This window comes from Fusarium phalaenopsidis (assembly GCF_050370095.1).
Source record: "Fusarium phalaenopsidis strain FUZ10S chromosome Unknown contig_32292, whole genome shotgun sequence".
NCBI lineage: Eukaryota > Fungi > Ascomycota > Sordariomycetes > Hypocreales > Nectriaceae > Fusarium > Fusarium phalaenopsidis.
Window position 1 is genome coordinate 4,393,811 of NW_028145410.1, and position 22,410 is coordinate 4,416,220.

General features: G+C 42.2%; 4 protein-coding genes across 4 annotated transcripts; 3 read left to right on the top strand and 1 right to left on the bottom strand.

Moving 5' to 3' along the window:
- Positions 1 to 11,172: 11,172 nt before the first annotated feature.
- On the top strand, positions 11,173 to 12,988 carry LRP88_05610 (uncharacterized protein; the record flags this gene model as incomplete). The annotated part of the gene is made up of 3 exons (XM_083242160.1): positions 11,173 to 11,405; positions 11,473 to 11,961; positions 12,124 to 12,988. The coding sequence occupies 3 exons, from the start codon at positions 11,173 to 11,175 to the stop codon at positions 12,986 to 12,988; spliced, it is 1,587 nt and encodes a 528-aa protein (XP_083103308.1).
- Positions 12,989 to 13,460: 472 nt separating this feature from the next.
- LRP88_05611 (uncharacterized protein) lies at positions 13,461 to 13,806 on the bottom strand (the record flags this gene model as incomplete). The annotated part of the gene is made up of 2 exons (XM_083242161.1): positions 13,461 to 13,528; positions 13,587 to 13,806. 2 exons carry the CDS (start codon positions 13,804 to 13,806, stop codon positions 13,461 to 13,463), a joined length of 288 nt encoding a protein of 95 aa, XP_083103309.1.
- Positions 13,807 to 14,370: 564 nt separating this feature from the next.
- LRP88_05612 (GNAT family N-acetyltransferase) lies at positions 14,371 to 15,065 on the top strand (the record flags this gene model as incomplete). Its single annotated transcript, XM_083242162.1, has 2 exons — positions 14,371 to 14,801; positions 15,026 to 15,065. 2 exons carry the CDS (start codon positions 14,371 to 14,373, stop codon positions 15,063 to 15,065), a joined length of 471 nt encoding a protein of 156 aa, XP_083103310.1.
- Positions 15,066 to 16,739: 1,674 nt separating this feature from the next.
- LRP88_05613 (uncharacterized protein) lies at positions 16,740 to 21,783 on the top strand (the record flags this gene model as incomplete). Its single annotated transcript, XM_083242163.1, has 5 exons — positions 16,740 to 18,861; positions 19,164 to 19,389; positions 19,582 to 20,307; positions 20,432 to 21,562; positions 21,708 to 21,783. The coding sequence occupies 5 exons, from the start codon at positions 16,740 to 16,742 to the stop codon at positions 21,781 to 21,783; spliced, it is 4,281 nt and encodes a 1,426-aa protein (XP_083103311.1).
- Between the last annotated feature and the right edge of the window lie 627 nt (positions 21,784 to 22,410).

Below are 22,410 nucleotides of genomic sequence, written 5' to 3' on the forward strand. Positions count from 1 at the left end.
TTAAATAGGTCTATGAGTACCTTAAGGTCTAGATCTACTCCCGCTTTACTCTTAATCGAGATAGCTTCTTATTATATATCGAGCTCGCCTTTAATAATACTAGCTAGGAGAACTTAAAGGCTATTATAAAGCGCTTTTTTAAGTGCTATGGCGCTCCTAATGCGGTTATAAGAGAGCTTATTTCACTAATCCTAAGTTATTTCCTTTAGACTATTTATATCCTTGCTAACTTTATTTACCCTCGTGGGTAGTTCTTTAAGTAATTAATTATTCGCCTAGAGTACTAAAAAGCCCTTAAGATTACCCTTCTAGGTTTTTATAATCTTATCTTTTACTAATACTATTACTAGTCTTACTTAACTAATATTAGTTAGAATAAGGAATATATCCTTTACCCCTTTTTAATTTATATTTTAATTAAGGGTTTTATAAGTAGAAAGTGCGCTAATTATATCTAGTACTAGAAGCCTTATAAGTAAGAGTTTTTATTAGGGTATTAGCTAAAGTCTATTAATAAGGGTCCTTTAGACTAGCTTTTATAGGGGAAAGATACCTTAAAGGATTTACTAGGTAAGGTTAGAATTAATTAATTAAACCTTGTGGCTTATTCTTATATTTCCTACTTATACCCTTTTATAGATAGTAATTAGAAGCGGGACTATAAGCTCCTTTGAGAGATATGCGAGCTAGCTCTTAAAAAGAAGGCTAATTTAAATAGGTTTTAAGAGGTATTAAGTTTTAATTAAGGGCTCTCTCTAGATAAGTTATAAATTTATATATAGTAAAGTATTTTTATTATTTTTACTTAATTAATAATAAGGTCTAGTTTTATATCTATAATTACTTTTAATTAATTATTTACTTTCTATTTATTATTAATCCTCTTATTTACTTATTATATCTCCTTTGCCTAATTCTTTTTTAGCTCTAAGTCTCTTATATTTTTATTAATTAATTATCTCTTAATAAGTTATTAAAAATATTATAAATAGTATTATGGCTATTTTTTATTATATCTTACCTATCTAGGATAGTGTTCTTAGTATCTTAAATAGGGTCCTTAGTATTTAATTAAATAATTTATATATCCTTTATAAAATAAATACTTATATTTATTAAAAATTCTAGTAATTATATTATAATATAAAAAACTTTTCTTTATTTCCTCCTCCCCTATTAAAAACCTAAGGCTCCTTATAGGTTTTTAGTATTACTTCTTTAACCTATCCTACTTAGAAGCTTTTATACTAAGCAGCTTACTTAGCAATTAAGCTAGGGAGCTATACTTTTATGCATATTAGGGTTTTTCTTTTTAGGTATAATATCTCGCTCTTCTTACTAAGATCCTCCTCCTTACTATCCTCCTCTTTACTTTCTTTATTACTTTCTTAACTAACTATTTAATTAGCTATTGCCTTTATACTCCTCATAACTTATATACTTTCTTACTCTTTCTTACCCTTAGGAGCTTTATTTCTTATTTTTAGTCTCTTAAGCGCTTCCTCCTTATTTAATTCTCCTTTTTATTAGCTATTTTTATTTTTTATAAACTTCTTTAAATAATCCCTATAAATAAACTTTATAATTTTATAGCTATTAAGCGTTTTAAGCTTATAATAATTTACCTTATTATAGTGCTTAAAGATATAAAATAAGCTATATTATTTATATATTATCTTTATTTTTATAAATATATTATTTAATTATAATATATTAAACCTTAATATTAAGTCTTTAACCTTTAAAGAGATCCTCTTTAACTTATAGATATTCTTCTTATTTTACTTTTTTATTATCTTTACTTTAAATACTTTAATCTTTTCTTATATTACCGCTATATCTATGTTTTTCCTTTTAAGGATTTTAACCCTTATAAGGATAAGGTCCTCTTATATTAATACTTTATCTTAATTAATTAATCGCTAAGTAGGGATATTAACCTCTAAAGAATACGCTAAATCCCACCTATGGATAAGGTAAAAGGGAGAGTACCTATATAGCGCCTTCGCGGCTATTTTATCTATAAATAGGGCTCTTTCTAAGTTATTATACTACCTCGGCTTCCCTTCCTTCTCTATCTTCCTTAAGGCTATAGAGATTAAGTAATATCCTCCCTCGTTAATGCTATTAGCCTTAGGGTTATATAGGGACGTAATAATATATAGTACCCCTAGTTTTTTAAGCAGGGGCAGAAATTCCTTCTTAAATTTAGGTCTACTATTTATAATAGCTATAGAAATCATATTAAACTGGTATATAAGGTTAGCTATAAAGCGCCTTAGCGCTTTAGCTATAATCTTCTTTAGGGGGATTACTTCTACCTATCCCGTTATATTATATCTTACCTCTGCGAGATACTTAAATCCTTAGTCTATTAATATATATTAGTAGTTAAAATAGACCTTAATTATTAAATTAAATAATTTAGTATACTAAATAGCCTCTAATAGTCTCTAAGGGGCATAGGCTTAATAAGTAAGATAATATTATATTACTTTAGAGATTTAGTTCTATATACTATTCTAAAAGTATCTTTTTTTTATAAGGTTATAAGTAACTTCCTTGCCCTTATAGCTATTATTAAAGTAATATAACTTAACGTACATAATAAGCATGCATCGCATGCAAGCATGCGTCACACTTTTCCCTCCTATACCTAACTTTTCATTTAATCAATTGATTCTTTAACCATTAAATATATTAGACCTAAATACTGAGGCTAAAACTCTTCTTGCTCTTCAAGCACTTCAGAATAACCCAAAACTAAGCATCTAACGCGCTGCAAACCTCTATAGGATCTCCGAGCATAGGCTACGTCGCCGGCAGAATGGCATTCAATCGCGACACGATTGGATCCCCCAATCGCGTCGACTATCTGATCTTAAGGAATAGATTATTATTTACTTCATTCTCGACCTAGACTCACGAGGATTTCCCCCCTAACTGCGTGGTATGAAAGAAATAGCTGATCAATTGCTTGCCGACCGCGACGCGCCACTAGTCGGCACGCATTAGGCTCATAACTTCATTAGATAACACCTAGAGCTTAAGACGCGTTTTTTTCAGAAATATGACTACTAGAGAGCTAAGTGCGAAGATCTAGCTATTATCTATAACTAGTTTATACTTATAGCGAATATAATCGCGAAGTATAGCATCTAATTAGATAATCTCTATAATATTAATAAGACTAGCTTTATGATAGGCATAATTTAGAGCAGAATAATTATCATAGGCATAGAAAGGCGTAGAAAGCTAAAATCGGTATAGCCTAGAAACCGAGAATAGATTACGGTCATCTAGGCGATTAATGCGGATGGCTAAGCGATCCCGCCGTTCATCATCGGTGCAGGCCAATATCACCTCGCCAACTAGTACCGAGAAAGTAACCTCCCGGGCGATTAGGCTATTGCGACGACCTAAAATAGCTAGACCGATAACGAGACCGGTCTCAAGTGGCTTAAGCACTTTGATCGGTGCATAGCTAAGCGATCAAATAGTCGCTATTATCTTTTAATCCTTAATAGCCATAAAAGTCACTACTCTATCGAATTCGAGAGATATTACGAGGAAAATAAGATTATTAGGCTTTATATGCTACCTTATTTATCTTATCTACTTTAGTCACTTAACGTTAGGTACTTTAACGTGCTTAAGAATACTTATAGTTAAGAAATAAAGCTTTTAATTAGATGCTCTATAACCTATGTTTTAAAGATTAAGTTCTTTTTAGCCTTCTACGCCGTATTTTAGGCCACTATAATAGAAAAAAATATTAAGTTAGCCTTTAGAGGAGCTAGGCTTATTCCTCTTAACCCGGAAAGTATAGTCTTAAAGCTTAATATATAGCTATGGACTTTAATGCCGCCTAAGGAGGTGGCTAAACCGTCGACCCCTTAGGTCTCAAAGACCCTAAAGACCATGCTTAAGGCTTAATCTTAGTTAGATTACCTCGAGAGGCGAGTAAAAAGGCATAAAAGTAGCTCCCCAGAGTTAATTCTAGAAGCTATATGGTCTTCTTCTAAGGGAATAAAGATAGTTATATATAAGGTTGCCTTACTTAAGGCTAGGGTTAAAGAACTTAAATAGGCAAATGAGATACTAAGCCGGCACTAGAGGGCAAAAAGGACCTAATTATAGAAAAGAGAGGTAATAATAATAAAGGAAGGAAGGTAAGTAATTAATTAAATAGATATTAATGCATAGGTAATGGCTAAATCATCGAGGAGTAGTAGTTAAGGGAGGTCGACGCAACTAGGAGTTTAGCATTATAGTATCTACGGTAAGCCTAGTTATAATATAAGAATATATCAGGTAGTAATTAAGATATCTAGGGAAGAGTATAGCGAGTAATTTTAATTAATAAAATAGTTTATAGTATTTTTATTATAATTTCTATCTTAAAGGTATAAGAAAAGTGCGACGCATACTTGTATATAATATATGCTTATTATATATATTAAGGCTTTAGCTAATATTACTTAGCTAAATAACCTAAAAAGTCTTTAATAACTAAGATTAGCTCTTTATATTACTAAGTCTTTAAATAATAGTCCTAGATATAACTAAAATAATAGTTTATTATTAATATTAAGCTAGCCCTTTTTTTTAAATCTTTATCTAAGTTATAAAAGTTAATAGCTAGCCTTAGACTAGGTCTAACTAAAAGGTCTCGCGGCAGGTAGCTAATCTACTAGGTTATCTTAGAAGTGCTATAGTTATTATATTTAATAATTATAATCCCTTTAATCTAGACCCCTATAACCTTATTAACTAGCCTTTCTAGGGCTTAAGGCCCTAGATAACTAAGCTATAAATGCTAATAACAGGCATCTTATTTAATTGCCTTAGGTTAGGTTAATAAGTTAAATTAATTGCATTAAGTAAGAAATATAGCTTTTAGCTAATCTAATAAAATATCTTTAATAATAAATTAATTATAATAATTAACTAAGTAGTAAAGGATTAATCTAGTTATTATATAAAGATAGTTAAAGTTAAGGCAAGTATCTTATTAATAGCCCTGCTATTATAGCTGCTATAAGGATATAAGATTATAAGGGAAATTAGGGCAAAAGGCTATATTAAATAAAGATATTAGCCTTAGGCCCTTAGTCCCCTTAGTTAAGATATTAACCTAACTATAGCCTAGGACTAAGATATTATATTCTCTAGTAATTAGGATATTATCTACCTATGCATATTAATATCTTTTAAACTAATTAATTTAGTTAAATATATAGATTATAGCCCCAGAGTCTAAGATAGCTAACTTTTATAGGGGATACTAAGCAATAAGAAAGGCGGCATTAACTATACCTATTAGGCTAGAATAGCGCCCTATAGCATATCCTAGTTAATCTAACTCTATTAGTTTAAGTAACTCCTTAAGAGCCTTAACTTTATCCTTTAGTCCCTAATTAAAAAATTAATATTTAATTCCATCTCTAATCACTAGGTTCTCTTTAAACTAAGCAAGAGCCTTTAATAAAAAGAGGTAATAATAGTTAGAGAGGCCATAATAAAGGCCCCTATAGGCCTTATAGCTTAAGTTAATATTTCTTTAATCCCGGGCTTACTTAGACTTTATCCTTTTTAACTAAGAGACGGGTTATTTAGACTTATATTTCTTAGAGGTCTATTTTAGCTAGGAGGGCCCGGCAAATCTAGAAGATCTAGCCGGCTATTGGCCTTCTTGTCCTAGATCCTGTTCCTGATCTGATTGATCAGTCGGATCCGGATCCTGCCCATAGGTCGGGCCAAAGGCCCCTCTTTTGACCCGGGCTAGGGCCGTCTTCTGGCTAACCTCTGCTCGTAGGTTCTTAGCGACATCTCGGATAGATAGGGTCTTTGCCTCTAGCTTATCCTAATAGATGCCGTGATAAATCGAGACCTAATTTCCATAGCTTAGCTAAATAACCTTACATAGGTCATTAAACCATATATTCGGGTTATCTAGGCCTCTAATGCCTTTAGCCTAGGCCTAGTGGGTTACTTGCTCCTAGTCTGTTAGCTAGCGAGGGAAGTCCTTAGCTATCTTTAGCATTAAGGCCAGGGTCTTCTAATATTTAGCTTAGGCCTCGACCTACTATTTAGTTATTATAGCCCTAATGCTATCTCAAAGGTTAATATACTAGCTCCTAAGATCTTATTTAGGATTAAAGGCACTAATAATTAGCCCTATAGCTATGGTTTTTATTATTTAATTCTTTATCTTATTAATCTAGCTTTATTCCTATTTAAACTCTTAATAGTCTTAGTTATAGTCCTTATATTTAGACTAAAAGGAAGCCTTATCTTTAATAGTTAATTTACTAATATATTAAGCCTACTAGGTTAGATTAGTTAATTCAGGCGTATAGGTCGGGGCGAGGGTCTGATTAGACCCTCGGGTCTGCAGGGGTCATTTGAGCTCGACCCGCTATAGAGGATTTTTAATAATAGGTATTAACTAGCGGTCTAATTAGGCGCGGCATTAGCTAATTAGATATATCTAGGTTAATAAGCTACTAGATATTGAATTGGGGCTCGGGCGAGCCTGTTAGTCACGTGCTTGAACACGTGACCACTTGATCAAAAGAGGCATCTTCCGCCGCAGCTCTTAGCTAGCCATCCTTTTCATCTTTACCTTCTAATTTACCTCTTTTTCAACTGCTTATTAAGCAGCCCTCGCAGCCTCAATTGGCTGTGGGTGGTCTGTGTGTTGTGTTGTTGTTCCTCCACAGTTAAAATATAGGCTAAATTTGCCTTGATTTAAAATACCTTATCTTAATTTCCCTAATTATTAAAGGTCTTAAGATAGACCTTCTAAGTAAATATATTATTTTTAATAGATATTATAATCTTTATATATAATTAAATTAGCAGTATATATTATAGCGCAGATAGCTTCTTTAAGTAAATAAGACTCTTAATTATTAAATAATATATAATATATATAATAAGCATATAATACATCTAAGTATATGACGCACTTTTCTTAAACCTTACTATTATAAACTAAGATAAAAACATAAAAAATTAATTAATTAATTAAAACTACTTACTATACTCTTCCCTAGATATCTTAATTACTACCTAATAGGTCCTTATATTATAACTAGGCTTACTATAGATACTATAATGCCAAACCCCTAGTCGCGCTGACCTTCCTTAACTACCACTTCTTAATAATTCCGCCACTACCTGCGCATTAATATCTATCTAATTAATTACTTACCTTCCCTCCTTTACTATTATTACCTCTCTTTTCTATAGTCTAGTCCTTTTTGCCCTCTAGCGCCGGCTTAGTATCTTATTTGCCTCTTAAAGGTCTTTATTCTTAGACCTTAATAAGGCATTCTTATATATTATTACCTTAGTCCCCTTAGTAAGCGACTTAAGAGCTCCTAAAATTAACTCTAGGGAGCTACTTTAATGCCTTCTAATTTATCTATTAAGGTATTTAGACTAAGATTAGGCCTTAAGGACAGTCTTTGGAGTCTTTAATGCCTAAGAGGTCATAGGGCTAGCTACCTCCTTGGTAGGCGTTGGAGTCCATAGCTGCATATTAAGCTTCGAGACTATACTTTCCAGGTCAAGAGGAATAAGCCTAGCTCCTCTAAAAGCCGCCTTAATATTTCTTTCCGTTATAGTAGCCTAATATGTAGCATAAAAGGCTAGAAAGAACTTAGTCTTTAAAATATAGGTTATAGAGTATTTAATTAAATGCTTTATTTCTTAACTATAAGCTTGCTTAAGTAGGTTAAAGTACTTAATATTAAGAGGCTAAAGTAAATAAAATAAATAAGATAATATATAAAATATAATAATTTTATTTTCCTTATAATATCTCTTAAAGTTAATAAAGTAATAACTTTTATAGCTATCTAAGATTAAAAGATAATAGAAACTAATTAATTAATTACTTATATATTAGTTAAAGTATTTTAGCCACTTAAGACTAATCTTATTATTAGTCTAGCTATTTTAGGTTATTATAATAGCCTAATCGCCCGGGAGGTTACTTTCTTAGTACTAATTAGCGAGGTAATATTAGCCCGCATTAATAATAAACAGCGGGATCGCCTAGCCTTCTATATTAATCGCTTAGATTATTATAATCTATTCCTAGTTTCTAGGCTATACTAATTTTAGCTTTCTATGCCTATCTATACCTATAATAACTATTCTACTTATAATTAGACCTATTATAAAGCTAGTCTTATTAAAGTTATAAATATTAGCGAGGTTAATATTATATTTCGCGATTATACTCTCTATAAGCCTAAACTAATTATAAATAATAATTAGATCTTCGCATTTAGCTCTCTAGTAATTATATTTATAAAAAAAATATATCTTAACCTCTTTATATCGCCTAACAAAGTTATAAGCCTAGCGCTTACCGACGGGTAATATATCGCGGTCGGCGAGCAATTAATTAGCTATTTCTTTAATAATATATAATCAGGGGGGGAATCCTCGCGAATCTAGGTCGAGAATAAACTAAACTATGATCTATTCCTCTAGATTAGATAGTCGGCGTGATTTTGGAATCTAATCGCATCGCGATTAGATTCCCTATCTGCGACGACGCAGCCTTAGCTCGGAGACCTTATAGATCTTTGCAGCGCATCGGACGCTTAGTTTTAGGTCATTTTAAAGGGCTTAAAGGGCAAGAAGGGTTTTAGCCTCAGTATTTAAGTCTAATATATTTAGTAGTAGAAAAATCAATTGATTAATTAAAAAGTTAGGTATAGGAGGGAAAAGTATATCGCATACTTAGATGCATCGCATGCTTATTATATACGTTAGCATATTTAATTAGAATAATATAAAATAACACAATATAGAGCCAAAAGTAATAATATTATTACTTAATCTTCCTCCTGGCCCCTCTCGAGAGAAGAGGGGTTTTCTAGTTATCTAACTAAGGCTAGGATATCTATATACCAGGGGTTTATGTAAATTCAGGGCAGATGCCGCCACATGAGGGGTCGATCCAACAGTATTTATAATAAAAATAGATGCGAAGTCACTGGATTATACTATCTTATATCTCTTTTTAGCCTTTTTTAGTGGGAAATATAGGTAAATTTAGACGCGTTATGGTGAGGGGCTATACCGGGGTTTTAGGAGTGTCCCAGGGTTTTAGGGCCAACTTAGCAAGCTAAGTTGGCTCGCCCGGGCTCGCCCCGCATGAGTCAACGGGTAGTGAAAACCTTGAAAGACTGATGCCGGGCACGTCTATTTATGTTTGCCATGTGGAAGCCTGCTGCCGGGTCTGGCGAATACTTGTCGATACGTCACTGCCCTCTGGTGAGGCAGCTGCAGGTGATGCACCATGCTGGAGTAGTTGGCCTCAATTCCTTGTTAACCGTTGGTGAGCCTCATGTTTCCTGGAAGATGGTGTGTAGCCTGCGGTCAATGCCCGAACAAGGTGGTTCCCCACGTTGCAAGGCGACAGATGATGTTGTTGCGTCTCTTCAAACCAGGATCCCGGTAGATGGCCAAACTTAGGTAGGTAGAGTAGCTTACAAATATCATCCGTATCTTTTCGGTGGGCGCAAAATATAGCCCCTTTTCGAATATCTCAATAACTGTTTCCTCCCCATCCGCGGCAGGACGCAGGCAAACGAGAGTAGTGCTATCTGAGCGAAGGAGACGCTGTCGCAGTAGAATGTCTCAACAGGTCGATTCGATAAAAAAGTGAGGCAAAGAGCAAAAGGCAAGTCAAAAAAGAACACAAGGCTGTGAGGAGAGTGTGGGGAAAATAAGCGTTTCAACATCGGTTGGATGAGGTGCAGCGTCTTGGATGCCGGGTGGGTTACCGATGGGAAGGGCAGGCCGTCTTACTGCGACTTTAACCAGCGGGGTAATTGGCAGTTGACGCTGTTAACTGACCCTCGGTTTCCTAAGGCTTGCCAGCCATGACACCCCCAACCTAGGCAAAGTTGCATCAAATGGAGTGGGGGGCAGAAGGCAACCAAAGGCCAAGACTCTGGCTGACGGGCTTACGCGAGACTTTGTTGATACTGGCTGCACAAGCATTCGTGTCGGAGGCTCCTGCTTCTCCCGGGGCCTCGGCCAAATGCAAGGCGTTCTGGCAACCCAGCTTTGCGGCTGGGATGCGGAGGAGTATGCGTGATGCCCCGGTCGGCTCTGGAGGTGAAACCGTTTGGTGGTTTCTTTGAATGCGGCGCCGGAGGCTTTGAATATCGCTGACTTATTCTGTAATGTTTCCATACATGTGTACCAGCTTGTTTGCCGTTTCGACTATCAGGATTGGCAGCTGTTGCGTGGGCCAGACAATGCTGAGCTCCCCCCACGACCACAGAAGGTGATGGTGTTGAGCAGCGGTGAGGCTGGCAGTTGCGTTGTCATCCTGGGGGCGAGCGAGACACTAATTGGACTATTCACAACACAATGGATCTCAACAAGCAGGCTGGCGGTGGCTGATGCTATCACCGCCGCTAGAGGCTTCCCGGGCCGCAGATCGGGCGTGATAAGTTCTACCCTGGATTCTCAGCTACATGCATGGTTTGAACGGCTAAAGCAGATCATAGAAGAGTAGTCTTGTTTTCACTTGCGATAATACATATGTAATTCCTAGGATATTATAGTTTCTCTCTATCTACCATGATAAGTACAGATAATATAGGTACTCAATCTCGCTGCCAGCTCTGGACTAGGTACCTCATGTTAGATACTATCGCAAACGTTGGTTCCTCCCACCGAGAGGCATTGCCCCCGCCGTCTGTACCCTTGACGACCCATTCCTTTAATGAGACATGGTCTTTTCTGAGACAGACCTGGCATCTTGTGCCGGTGTGATATTACTGCAACATTAACTTCCCAGCTTTGCCCCAAATGCTAGAAAAAGTCCTTCACCCCGGCTTCAGCCCCAGGGTCTGAGGCACAAATCCCCTGTCGCACCCCCTGCCTGCCCCTCAAGCTTGGAGCCAACATGCAGAACATGGAACCAACATGCAGAACATGGAACCAACATGCAGAACATGGAACCAACATGCAGAACATGGAACCAACATGCACAGCCTAGAACAAAAATGCAGAATTGCGAATGAGGGTCAATCAGCTGCTGAAATGGGATAAATCTTGCCAGATCCCCTCTCCCCTCTTCTTGTCTTGCTTCCTCATGTTCTGGATAGCCCTCACCAGATTCCCGACACAATGTTGCCCAACATTCTATTTCTTGCTCTTCTTTGGGCGACTCAAACTCTCCTAGTCTCAGGACGCTCCTCGTTCTTTCGTACCCGCAGCCTGCCCGGGTCTTCCGAATACGACACATGGAAAGCCATGCGAAGAGCCTTTGCCGGCTCTGGTTTGCAGCAAAGAGACACTACGGAGAAGAGCACATCCTTGGATAAAAGTTGGGAAGATGCTACACTCCTTGCCTTTACAGGGTGCGCCCATAGTTCCCCGTTTCTCTCTCTCACGTATCAGACTTTAACCACGATACTATTCATATAGCGAGCAAGATGTGGGCTCCAAGAAAGGAAACACTTCAGTTTCAGCGAGCATCGAAATTACTTGCGCGACATGCTACATCAAAGGAACTGCCACAACAAAGTTCATTTATGACCGCGACTTCAATATTAGCGACGCATTCGAAAATTTCACCAACCAGGTCGAGAGCGAAGTCCGTAGCCTGGCGACCCAAGTAACTGATTACGTGGAGGAATATGTTGACGGGGTGGTAATGAAGCTAGATGATGGAGTGGGCTTGGACGATTTCGACCTACCACCAATGGATGTTAACTTCAACATTGACCTTCCGGAAATCCCAGAGTTCCGGCTCCAGTTCCAGTTTGATGGTTTGGAGATGTACATGCTGATCGACACCGTCCTTTCGGCCGGGGCTACCTATACCCTCAACCTGTATACCTCCACTACACCTGTGGGCTTTGCGGTTAGCGACAACCTGGAAGTGGGTGTCATCTTCACCATTGACCTCATCCTGTCCGTGGAAGGGAGATCAATATCAGCAGCGGGTTCCATCTCAGGCTGGATGATGGCGTTGTGTTTGAGCTCGGCAGTTTCTCTGAGGAGATTGCGAGTATAGCCCAGTAAGTCTGGACTCTGCGAGCATGCAGTAGCCTGAGCTGACAGAGCACTCAACAGCAATGGTGGCGAGTTCGAGTTTCTACCGGTCACCGTCGAGAGCGCCGGTGTCGTGTTCAAGGCTATCCTGTGTGTAGGGGTACAGGCAGGCTTTGAGGTAGGATCAAACGACTTGACTATCTTTGGAAAGAACGTGGCAAAGGTTGGTGCGGGCGTTGAAATGGGCCTCTATGCCAATATCGCCGAGTTCATCACTAATGTCACCCTTTCCATGGACGAAGACGACGACTGCCGCCTTCATGTTGAGGAAGGATCTCAGCTAGCTGTCGGGCTTGCAAGAGGAGCTTCGGTTGCCATCCAGAACGCCACGTGGGGACCAGTGCTCGAAACTGAGACTCCCATCTTCTACACCACGTTGGCAGAGGCTTGTGCAATCCAACGAAGTCGCGGCACACCTTCGGCCGCTGAAGCTACCATAACATCCGCTGCACTTGAAGCCAGAGATGAAGACGAAAATCAATCTGGCATGGAGACGACAACGATTTCTACCAAGGAGACCTTCGTCGTTGTCGTGTGTCTAGAAGGCCTAACCAATTGCCCAGTGTCGCTTCAGCAAACGTCCAAGTACACGACTACCCGAACCCACGTTACAGTTATTCCGACCGACAGCGAAGCCAAGTTTCCTGACTCGGTTCGTAATACTGTCGCGAGCGTGATTCCATTCGGAGATGGTGCGAACAAGTTGGCTGCAACCTCAGGTGCTCCAAAGTCTTTCGTCCCATCTTCGACTGAAACTGGCGCACCCGATGACGACGTTGGCATCTTGAACCAAAAGACTGGCGGAGTATCCAACAGCGTTATCATCGGCGTGAGTGTGGGGCTTGGAGTGCCTCTTCTGTTGGGAGGTTTTGCTGCCGTTTTGTGAGTGAACTGGATTTCGCCTTTATTTCCCGACCGACAACCATGAAGTCACACCAATAATTCTTGATATCTTATGTTGATCACTGGCTAACAATTGTTCCATTTGTTAGCTTTTTGAGAAAGAAGAGACTGTCTGCTCGTGCAACATTGCCGGCTCCTGTTGAGACTGTTGAGCCTGTGTTACCAAGTGTAAAGACTGCAGGCCCTTCTGTAGTCGAGCAGAGAGTTCCTCAATAGTCATTCAAATAGAGTACTTGGTAAGATGAATTCAACAGAGTTAAACAGCATGACATGCACTATTTTGAGCGCTTGAATTGAGAGTTATCGGTGGTGCGGGTACGGTCCACCATGGACACTGGTGGGGAGACCACCATCATTTTCATCACATAAATCTCATTTAATAACATATCCCTGACAAAGCCACTGAGTCTAAGAAAAATCTGCCTTGTTTCCATAGTCAATAATTCTGCATAATACTATCTATCCTGAACTTTGATTTTCTGGATTATCTGGATTGTCTGGATCTTCCGGGTCCATAGGACCTCTGTCCCCTGGAAGGTCGTCACGGTTGAATCTCAGAGCATTACTATCGTTCAACATACTAAGCAGAGTCTGGATGAACTCGACAACCAGCTGATTGGTCATATAAAGTCGATGCTCCTCTATCCCTTCATTAGCCCACCGTTGGACAAAGTTCTGCGAGTTCGCGAGGGTGAACTCCAACTCGTCCCGTATAAACTCGTCCCAGGCGTCGAGGACGTGGTCACGGATGCCAGTGTTCTGGAAATGTGCCTCCTCCAAGAAGTAGAACTCGACCCTCATGTTTTCGTTGATTCTCACAAGCCTGCCCCAGACCTCGGGGTCTCTCACCTTTACGTCCTTGAAGAACTCCGCAGCCCTCCACTTACGGAGATAGGCAAGATCTCACCCGCCCATACCGGTCCTCCATGACACTACGCTATCCAATGCAAACACCCTTAGTAAGAAGGGCATCGGCGTTCACTCACTAAGGCGGCTTGACCACAGTGCGGTTAAATGATCGATATGCTCCAAGCGTTGTAACCACGTGATGCGACTGGCAGGCCTTGAGATAGCCTCCCCCCAAGCTATCATTGTTTCTCTCTTTGATCTGCCGAAAACTGTCATCGGAAGCAATAACTGCCTTTGTCACACCACAATTCCTCCCCCGCACCATCTGCTTGGTCAGTAATAGGCGTGTTCCACTGATTTCCTGTCATACGCCCATCGCCACCGGAGCAGCAATCGGAGCTCAAACGTGAGTCAGCCGGTCGCGTATTCGGTATAAAGCCCCAAGAAAAGTACATGCAACTGGCGCGGCACCTCTCATCTCTACCAACGCGAATATCTGCAATTACAACGTCCAAAATGTCGTCGGAGCCCATTCTTCAGCTCAAGAGCTGCCTGGTGCGAGCTTACAACGAAGGAGACGTTGAGTCTCTCGCCAAAGCGGCAAACAACCCACGAATAGCGCGATGGATGAGCAACGCATTCGCGCAGCCATATACTGTCGAAGACGCCAAGAAATGGATCTCCATCGCCAATACCCCGTTCCCTATTCGCGACTTTGCAATCTGCCGGCCGGACGGCTCAGCCGTCATCGGCGGCATCGGCCTCAAGGCGCGAGACGACATCCACTACCGTACCATGGAGATCGGCTACTGGATATGTGAAGACTATTGGCATCAAGGCATCGCAACAGAAGTGGTCACTGCCTTCTCCAACTGGGCCTTTGGAAACTTTAAGCACTTGCTGCGGCTGGAAGCCGTAGTCTTCGAGGGAATCCGGCAAGCGGTCACGTACTTATCAAATCCGGCTTTCAGTTTGAATCGAGACAGAGAGCGGCGGTTGAGAAGTTGGGTAGGGTCATGGATACCTTGACGTACACCAAGTTTGCAACGGGAAACGGAAGAATGTTGACGAAAAAACATGCAGAACCGAGATGCCGAGAAATAGGAACAGTCCCAAGGATGGCATTTGTGAAGTTGATTTGAGGAACCTAACACGGACTAAAGCTACTCAGACATCACGTCACCATCTCGGTTGGGAGAGGACGACAATGATAGGGACAATGCTATGCGGGTACGGTATTTTACAGCATTGGGTTTTAATGTTGGCAGGCGTCAATGACTGTGTATTTTTCATTATTGTGACTAATAAGGCTTTTTAAAAACATTATAAAAGATTGATAATAATGCTATGCGGGTGTTTAATTGCCTTAGAAGACATCCTATCTCATCTGCGTGTTTCTACTCTGCCAGGGTTAGACAACCCCGAGCTCCAAGATACGGGCATAAAATGCAGCCTGTTTCAACGTATCTACTTCGGCAGAGGTTAGGTCTTGCAAGACTCAGAAGAAAAATGGCAATGGTCTTTGGCTCAGCGGCCATGACGGGGACCTTGCCCCTAATACAATGGAAGCTCTGAGCCATTGCCATGCTCTTCTTGTTCAACCGGGACCAAATGGAATTTTCAATCGGTCAGCAACTTGAACCGAGCTCTCAGTGCTACAATCACAAAACGCCACTACAACGTCGCGTCATCTATCGGATTTAAGACATGCCACTCTTGGTAGGGCATGGATAAGACAAACGGCAGCTGATTGTTTTGAGGAATCATGATTCATGGAATAGACGACCGGAAACAGGACCCGAATTTTCTGTTAACAATGGTGTATGACTGCAGCCCTAAGCCTAAGCCTAACTCTAACTCTAACTATAAATCTAATACTAACGTACTTGATAAGTATGTGCACCAGACAAGTAAGTGCACCACTTGAATTTCTACCTTAAAAGGCAATTTTAAATAAATTCTTAAAAATTCAAACTAGGCTTAAAATAGCTAGGTTTAAAAAGTTAGGCTTATTGCATAATATATAACCTATAGTAATTTTTTAGATTTTTATAAAAAATTCTTACTAAGCTAGTATAATAATAACCTATTTACACTGTGTAATTCGCTATTTCTATATAAAAGAAAATTTTTAAAAATCTATAGTTAAATAGCTAGAAATATTTTTTTAATAATTTTAATAGTTAAATCGCTAGTTTTAGAAATATGAGATTTCCGTATTTTTAGTTACATAGTATGCTGGTGCATATACTTGTTTAGTGCACATGCTTATCATATACGTTAACTGTTACATGCCCCAGTCACATAGGTCCCCCACGTGACGAATCTAGCTCTATAATGGCCAGATCCAGCAGCTTTTAGATAGAATCAACTTAGTTTTAGATTACCTCTTATGTGCCTTCTTTGCATTGCGACTTATGTTTGTTTTGACCTTCTAGCTGCTAGAAACAGCTCTCATCTCACCTGTCACGGCCATGACATGGGCCAGGCGGGGAAGCATGGCAGAAAACACTCTGACTAAGCAGGACCGAGGAAACCGAACGTCGCTCCCATGGGTCCCAGGACCGAACGTTGAAAACGTCGGCCCTACCAATGGACCGAACCCAGAGAACGTCGGTCCAAGGATTGATCCCAAGTATATAGAACACGCTCATTGTACTTTCTTATGTACTAGCTACCTCAGCTATCAATACAACTTGGTTACACTCAATACCATTGAGCATATTACCAGACGTGACTTACAACCTATTGCTCAGACTACGCCCAGCACTCTCTGCCAACATAAACCCTGCACGACCGGTTTATCCCTTGGGAAACACACGATCGTCACACGTTGATAGCTCTTGTTCAGTAGTGTACTGCATACTCTGAGCAATACTGTTACCATGGCACCCAACACTGGATCTCCTTCTACCCCCTCGCAGCAAGCTGCCTGTCACCCCCAACAGGGACAGCCCGCGACCAAACCAGAGGAACCTAACATCCCGATGGACACTGATGACGATGGCGAAGAACACATCGTCCCGGCCTCACACGAAGATGAAGTCCGCAAACTCAGAAATAAGTACAACCACCTGAGCATCCAGCATAACAACCTCCTGGACGGCGCACGCAACAACGCCAGGATCACTCAGGAACGATTGGCCAGCATGGAGGCATCCATGAACGACATGCAGGAACGCTTCCGCCAAGCCATGGAACAGCAACAGCAGCAATACCAGCAAACAATCAACGAACAACAGAACCGGATCGACCGACTCACCACGCTCCAAGCCCAGCAAAATGACCTGGCACAACAGCAGGTTCACGATCTCGGCAACCTGACGTTCGAGCACACCGCCGCTGGTACTACCCACAAAGACATCGGCGAGATCATCAAACCCAAGGACCCAGAACCATTCAACGGACAGGCCACCCACGTCAGGACGTTTCTTACGTCCCTCAGAGCATACCAACGGTACTTTCCCACCAGGATGGCCAGTGCCGAAAGCAAGGTCCTACACGCCAGCAGATGCCTCACGGGTAACGCACTCACTTGGTTTGAACCCAAGCTGCGCGACTTTCTCGGGAATGAACCCACCGAGGAAACACAACTCCTTTTCGCCGAATACGAAAACTTTGAAGAAGCGATCAGACGCAACTTCGGAACCATCGATGAAGAACAACAGGCCACGCAGAAACTCAAGAACCTGCGACAGACAAAGGCCGCCTCGACCTACGCAGCCGAGTTCACACAAATCACCTCATTTCTCAATTGGGGAACAAGTGCCCTTCAGATTGCTTTCTACGAAGGACTCAAGGATGAGGTGAAGGACGAACTCTGCAAAACGGAAAAACCCGACAATCTCCAGGACTACATCGACATGACTATCAAGATCGACAACCGACAGTTTGAACGACGCATGGAAAAATCCAACAAAGGACGAATTTGGGGCAATAAGAACAACGCCAACCAATCTCGAAGGCGAGAACAGACCAGGGGCAACACCTCCTACAGGACCCACGCAGGACCTATGGAACTTGGAGCAGCCCAGAAGGACAGCAAGGACATTGAATGTTACTACTGCCACAAGAAGGGACACAAGGCAAATGAATGCCGAAAGAAGCAGCGGGATACGGAGGAGGGACGCTATCAACCAAGGCCACGACAACCCCTCCCAGAAGGTAAGAAACAGGTAAGATCCACCTGGGCAGATACCGAACCCCAGACGGCCATCCGCACCGTTAGAACACTCGGAATGGCTCGACAAGGATACGACAAAACCGGCATCCAACCAGATGAGCTGGACATGCCACACAGCCAAGTATACCTCTCAGAAAAACAGGCGGAAGGCAACTATATGATCAACAACATTACGAAGGAACGACTCCACGAACCAGTCAAACCTCAAAAGAACAACCGCTCGCACATTACAGAACACGTGGGATGGAAACCACTCCCAGAGCCCAACAAGGGAAGACAGCAACCAGGCAACTTGATGTCACAACGTACCATCGCCGTGACCAGACGCGCCGAACCCAAAATCGAAGAACCCACGACACCCCCTTCAGCACAACAACCATCGAACGAACAAGCCGACTTCCAAGAAGCCGCCGCAGAAGGATTTGACCACAAGAAATGGATTGTGGGATACGAAGAGAAGGAACAACTTTTGGTGCCCGCCACAGTCCACCGAAGGGACTGCCGACAAGATGACCCCACACGGTGCAACCATACCCTATGCCCTCGACACCAGATTGAGGCATCACGGGAATACGATGAAATCTGCGAACGACAAAAAACAGACCAACACAGCAGACTGCCACGCAATGATTGGATTGCCAAGACAAGCAGTAGCAACATCAATCGAACCAAGTTCGAGCACAAGGCTCGACAACTACAGAGAGAACTACGCCAGGAGCGCTCTAGGAAGCCCCGGAAAAGCGACAAAGAACTATGGGAGGAGGAAGACTACCCCCAACTGTACGACGAAAACAATAACAGGTACTGGAACAGCCTAAGGAAAGGTACATCCAGACCGCACGAGAACATGTGGAAACGTCAGATGAGCAAGAAATTTGCATTCGAGCCTACCATCGGGAATTGGCCGAAAACCCTCGACATCCGGAAGCACCTTTCAATCCACGAGACGACGTAAGGACATACCCGACACACCAGGAGCATGCTAGCATCTCTTGGATGTCGTGCCAACACCATTGGTGCGAAACCCACCGAGAGGAGAAGCAAGAGCAAGATTGCTTCCCCGTCCCACTACCACATCAACCAAACCATAAACCCTACCTATGGTACGAAACGGAAGGGTACAAAGTGGTACACTGGTATGAATCCATCGGCGTCGCGAACGCGCGATATTCTTCAAAACTCTACCACGCCACTCAGGAGAAGAAACGGATCACTCACAAGATCGAGGACTGGCAAAAGACGATCAGCCAGGAAAACGAAGAAGACCCCGGAGCCGAACAAGAACGGCAGTACCAGGACTGGCTGCACAAAAAGGACGACACGCACGACTACGACGCCTGCGCAAACAGCGAGTGTGAATTTGATCACACAAACTACGCTCTGGCAATGTCAAAAAACTAGACACCCCATCCGACACAGGGCGACGGGTGGATGAACAAGGAATACATTACCCCAGAAGGCCCTCTACTCCACCACCGGAGTACACAGGCGACGATGCCTAGAACTGAAAGTACGAGTCAGAGGAGAATGGTTGAACGCTTTAGTGGACAGCGGGCTGAGCAGAACTACTTCGACCCGACAACGGCGAATAGGCTCAGGCTACCATGGAGGTACAAACAGACGCCTTACTCGGTTGTCAACCTAGAAGGAACCCCTTTCGACTACAACAACGGTATCATCGACAGCGAGATTGATCACCTCAAAGTTTTCGTTGAAGGAAAGAACCAGGGCATTTCATTCGACGTTGTACCGAACAAGCAACATGATCTTGTACTCGGGTACCCATGGTTACAACGATTCAACCCACATTTTGACTGGAAGACTGGCCAAGTGCTCTCTTTCAACGATGAGACACCTTCCACAGCAAATGACGACTCAGAATACGACACGAGATCTCAAACTTCTACCGAAGGAACCGGAGAAGCCAGGCAGAGGCCAACACGAGACACCTCTCCACCCACAGGGACAAGACACAAACATCAAAAAGGACGAAAACGACAGCGACAAAGGATGATCGCACGAGTCATGCAACAGTTTCATGAACTCGAAAAGGACCTAGCTCCACAAAAGAAACCACAGGATAACCCGGAAGAAGAAGAGCGACTCAAGAACATTCCATGGCAGTATCGCATCTACAAGAAACTCTTCGCGGAAGAACTCGAAACAGGCCTACCCGAGCATACACACTACGACCTAGAAATTGAGTTCATCGATGGGAAGCAACCCGGCTTCAGCAAACTCTACCCACTCAACGAAGCACAACTACCAGTGTTGAAGGAATACATCGAAGACATGATACGGAAAGGATATATCAGGAAAGCAAGTCATCTGTCGGATACCCCGTCATGTTCGTTCCGAAGAAAACGGAAAGCTCCGGCTTTGTGTCGACTTCAGGATGCTCAACGCCATTACGGTCAAGGATCGCACACCGCTACCTCTCATCAGCGAATTGAAGGATCGGCTTTTTGGCATGAAGTATTTCACAGCACTCGACCTCAAAGGAGCCTACAACCTTATTCGGATCAAAGAAGGACACGAATGGAAAACCGCTTTTCGTACTAAGTACGGACTATTCGAGTACCTCGTTATGCCCTTTGGACTCACCAATGCACCTGCTGCATTCCAACGAATGATCAACAACGTGCTACGAGAACATCTGGACATATTCGTTGTATGTTACCTGGATGACATCCTCATCTTCTCCAAAACGGAGGAAGAACACACGGAACACGTCCACAAGGTACTGCAAACACTACAAGACGCCAAGTTGTTAGTGGAACCCGAGAAAAGCAAATTCCACGCCCCGGAAGTGGAATTCCTCGGACACATCATCTCTCACAACGAGATACGAATGGACCCCAAGAAGGTCTCAGCGGTCAAGGAATGGGAAGAACCAACGAACGTCAAGGAAGTACAAGCCTTCCTTGGATTCGCCAATTACTACCGCAAGTTCCTCAAAGCCTTCGGACGGATAGCTGCACCATTGACGGAACTTACGAAGAAGGACAAGACCTTCGTATTTGGGAACAAAGCCAAGGACGCCTTCGACAAAATCAAGGAACTCATCCTGAGCGAACCAGTGCTCAAGATGTTCGACCCATCTCAACCAATCGAACTCGAAACCGACGCCTCGGACTTCGCCCTAGGCGCACAGATTGGACAACGAGACGACAAAGGACTCCTACACCCAATCGCATTCTACTCCCACAAGCTACATGGAGCGGAACTAAACTACCCCATCTACGACAAAGAATTCCTCGCAATCGTCAACGCCTTCAAAGAATTCAGGCACTATCTCCTAGGAAGCCAACACCAGATCAAGGTATATACGGACCACAAGAACATCACCCACTTCGCGAAAACACAAGAACTCAGCGGACGCCAACTCCGGTACGCCGAATACCTCTCAGAATTCGACTACGTCATCATCCACGTCAAAGGAACGGAGAACGGCAGAGCCGATGCCATCAGCCGACGCCCCGACCTAGACACGGGAAGAACCAAGACAAAGGAACAACTCTTGCAGTTCACGCAGGAAGGACACCTCACACAACGAATCATTGCAACAACCTACACAGTGGAACAGGGCAATCCACTACTCACGAGAATCCTAGAATACAACCAACACCTCCCAGACAATGAGAAAACAGACAAACAACAAGTACCACAGGAACTACAACACGACCTCGTACGCGAAATACACAAACACCTGCTACACGGACACCAAGGAATCAATAAAACCCTAGAACGAGTCAAAACGACGTTTACTTTTCCTAATATGAAGAAAATTGTTTCAACCATCGCCAACCAATGCGACCTCTGCGCGAAAACCAAGGCACGACGCCACAAACCATACGGAAAACTACAACCACTCCCAGTTGCACAACAACCATGGGACTCAATCACTATGGATTTCATCACCAAACTACCCCTATCAGAAGAACCAGCCACTGGAAACTTCTACGATAGCATTCTCGTCATCGTGGACAGACTCACGAAATTCTCCTATTTCATACCTTATAGAGAAGCAACAACGGCCGAAGAATTCGCCTATCTCTTCTATTTCCACATTGCCAAAACACATGGACTACCACTCGAGATCATCACAGATCGAGGACCACCATTGCATCAAAATTCTGGCAGAGCCTCACAGGATACTTGGGAATCAATCACAAACTCTCCACTGCATACCACAAGGAGACAGACGGACAAACGGAACGCATGAATCAAACACTGGAACAATACCTCCGATGCTATATCAACTACGAGCAAAACAACTGGGTTGAAAAGCTACCAGCTGCCCAGCTAGCCTACAACACAGCAACCAACGAAAGCACCAAGGTCACACCAGCATACGCCAATTTCGGGTTCAC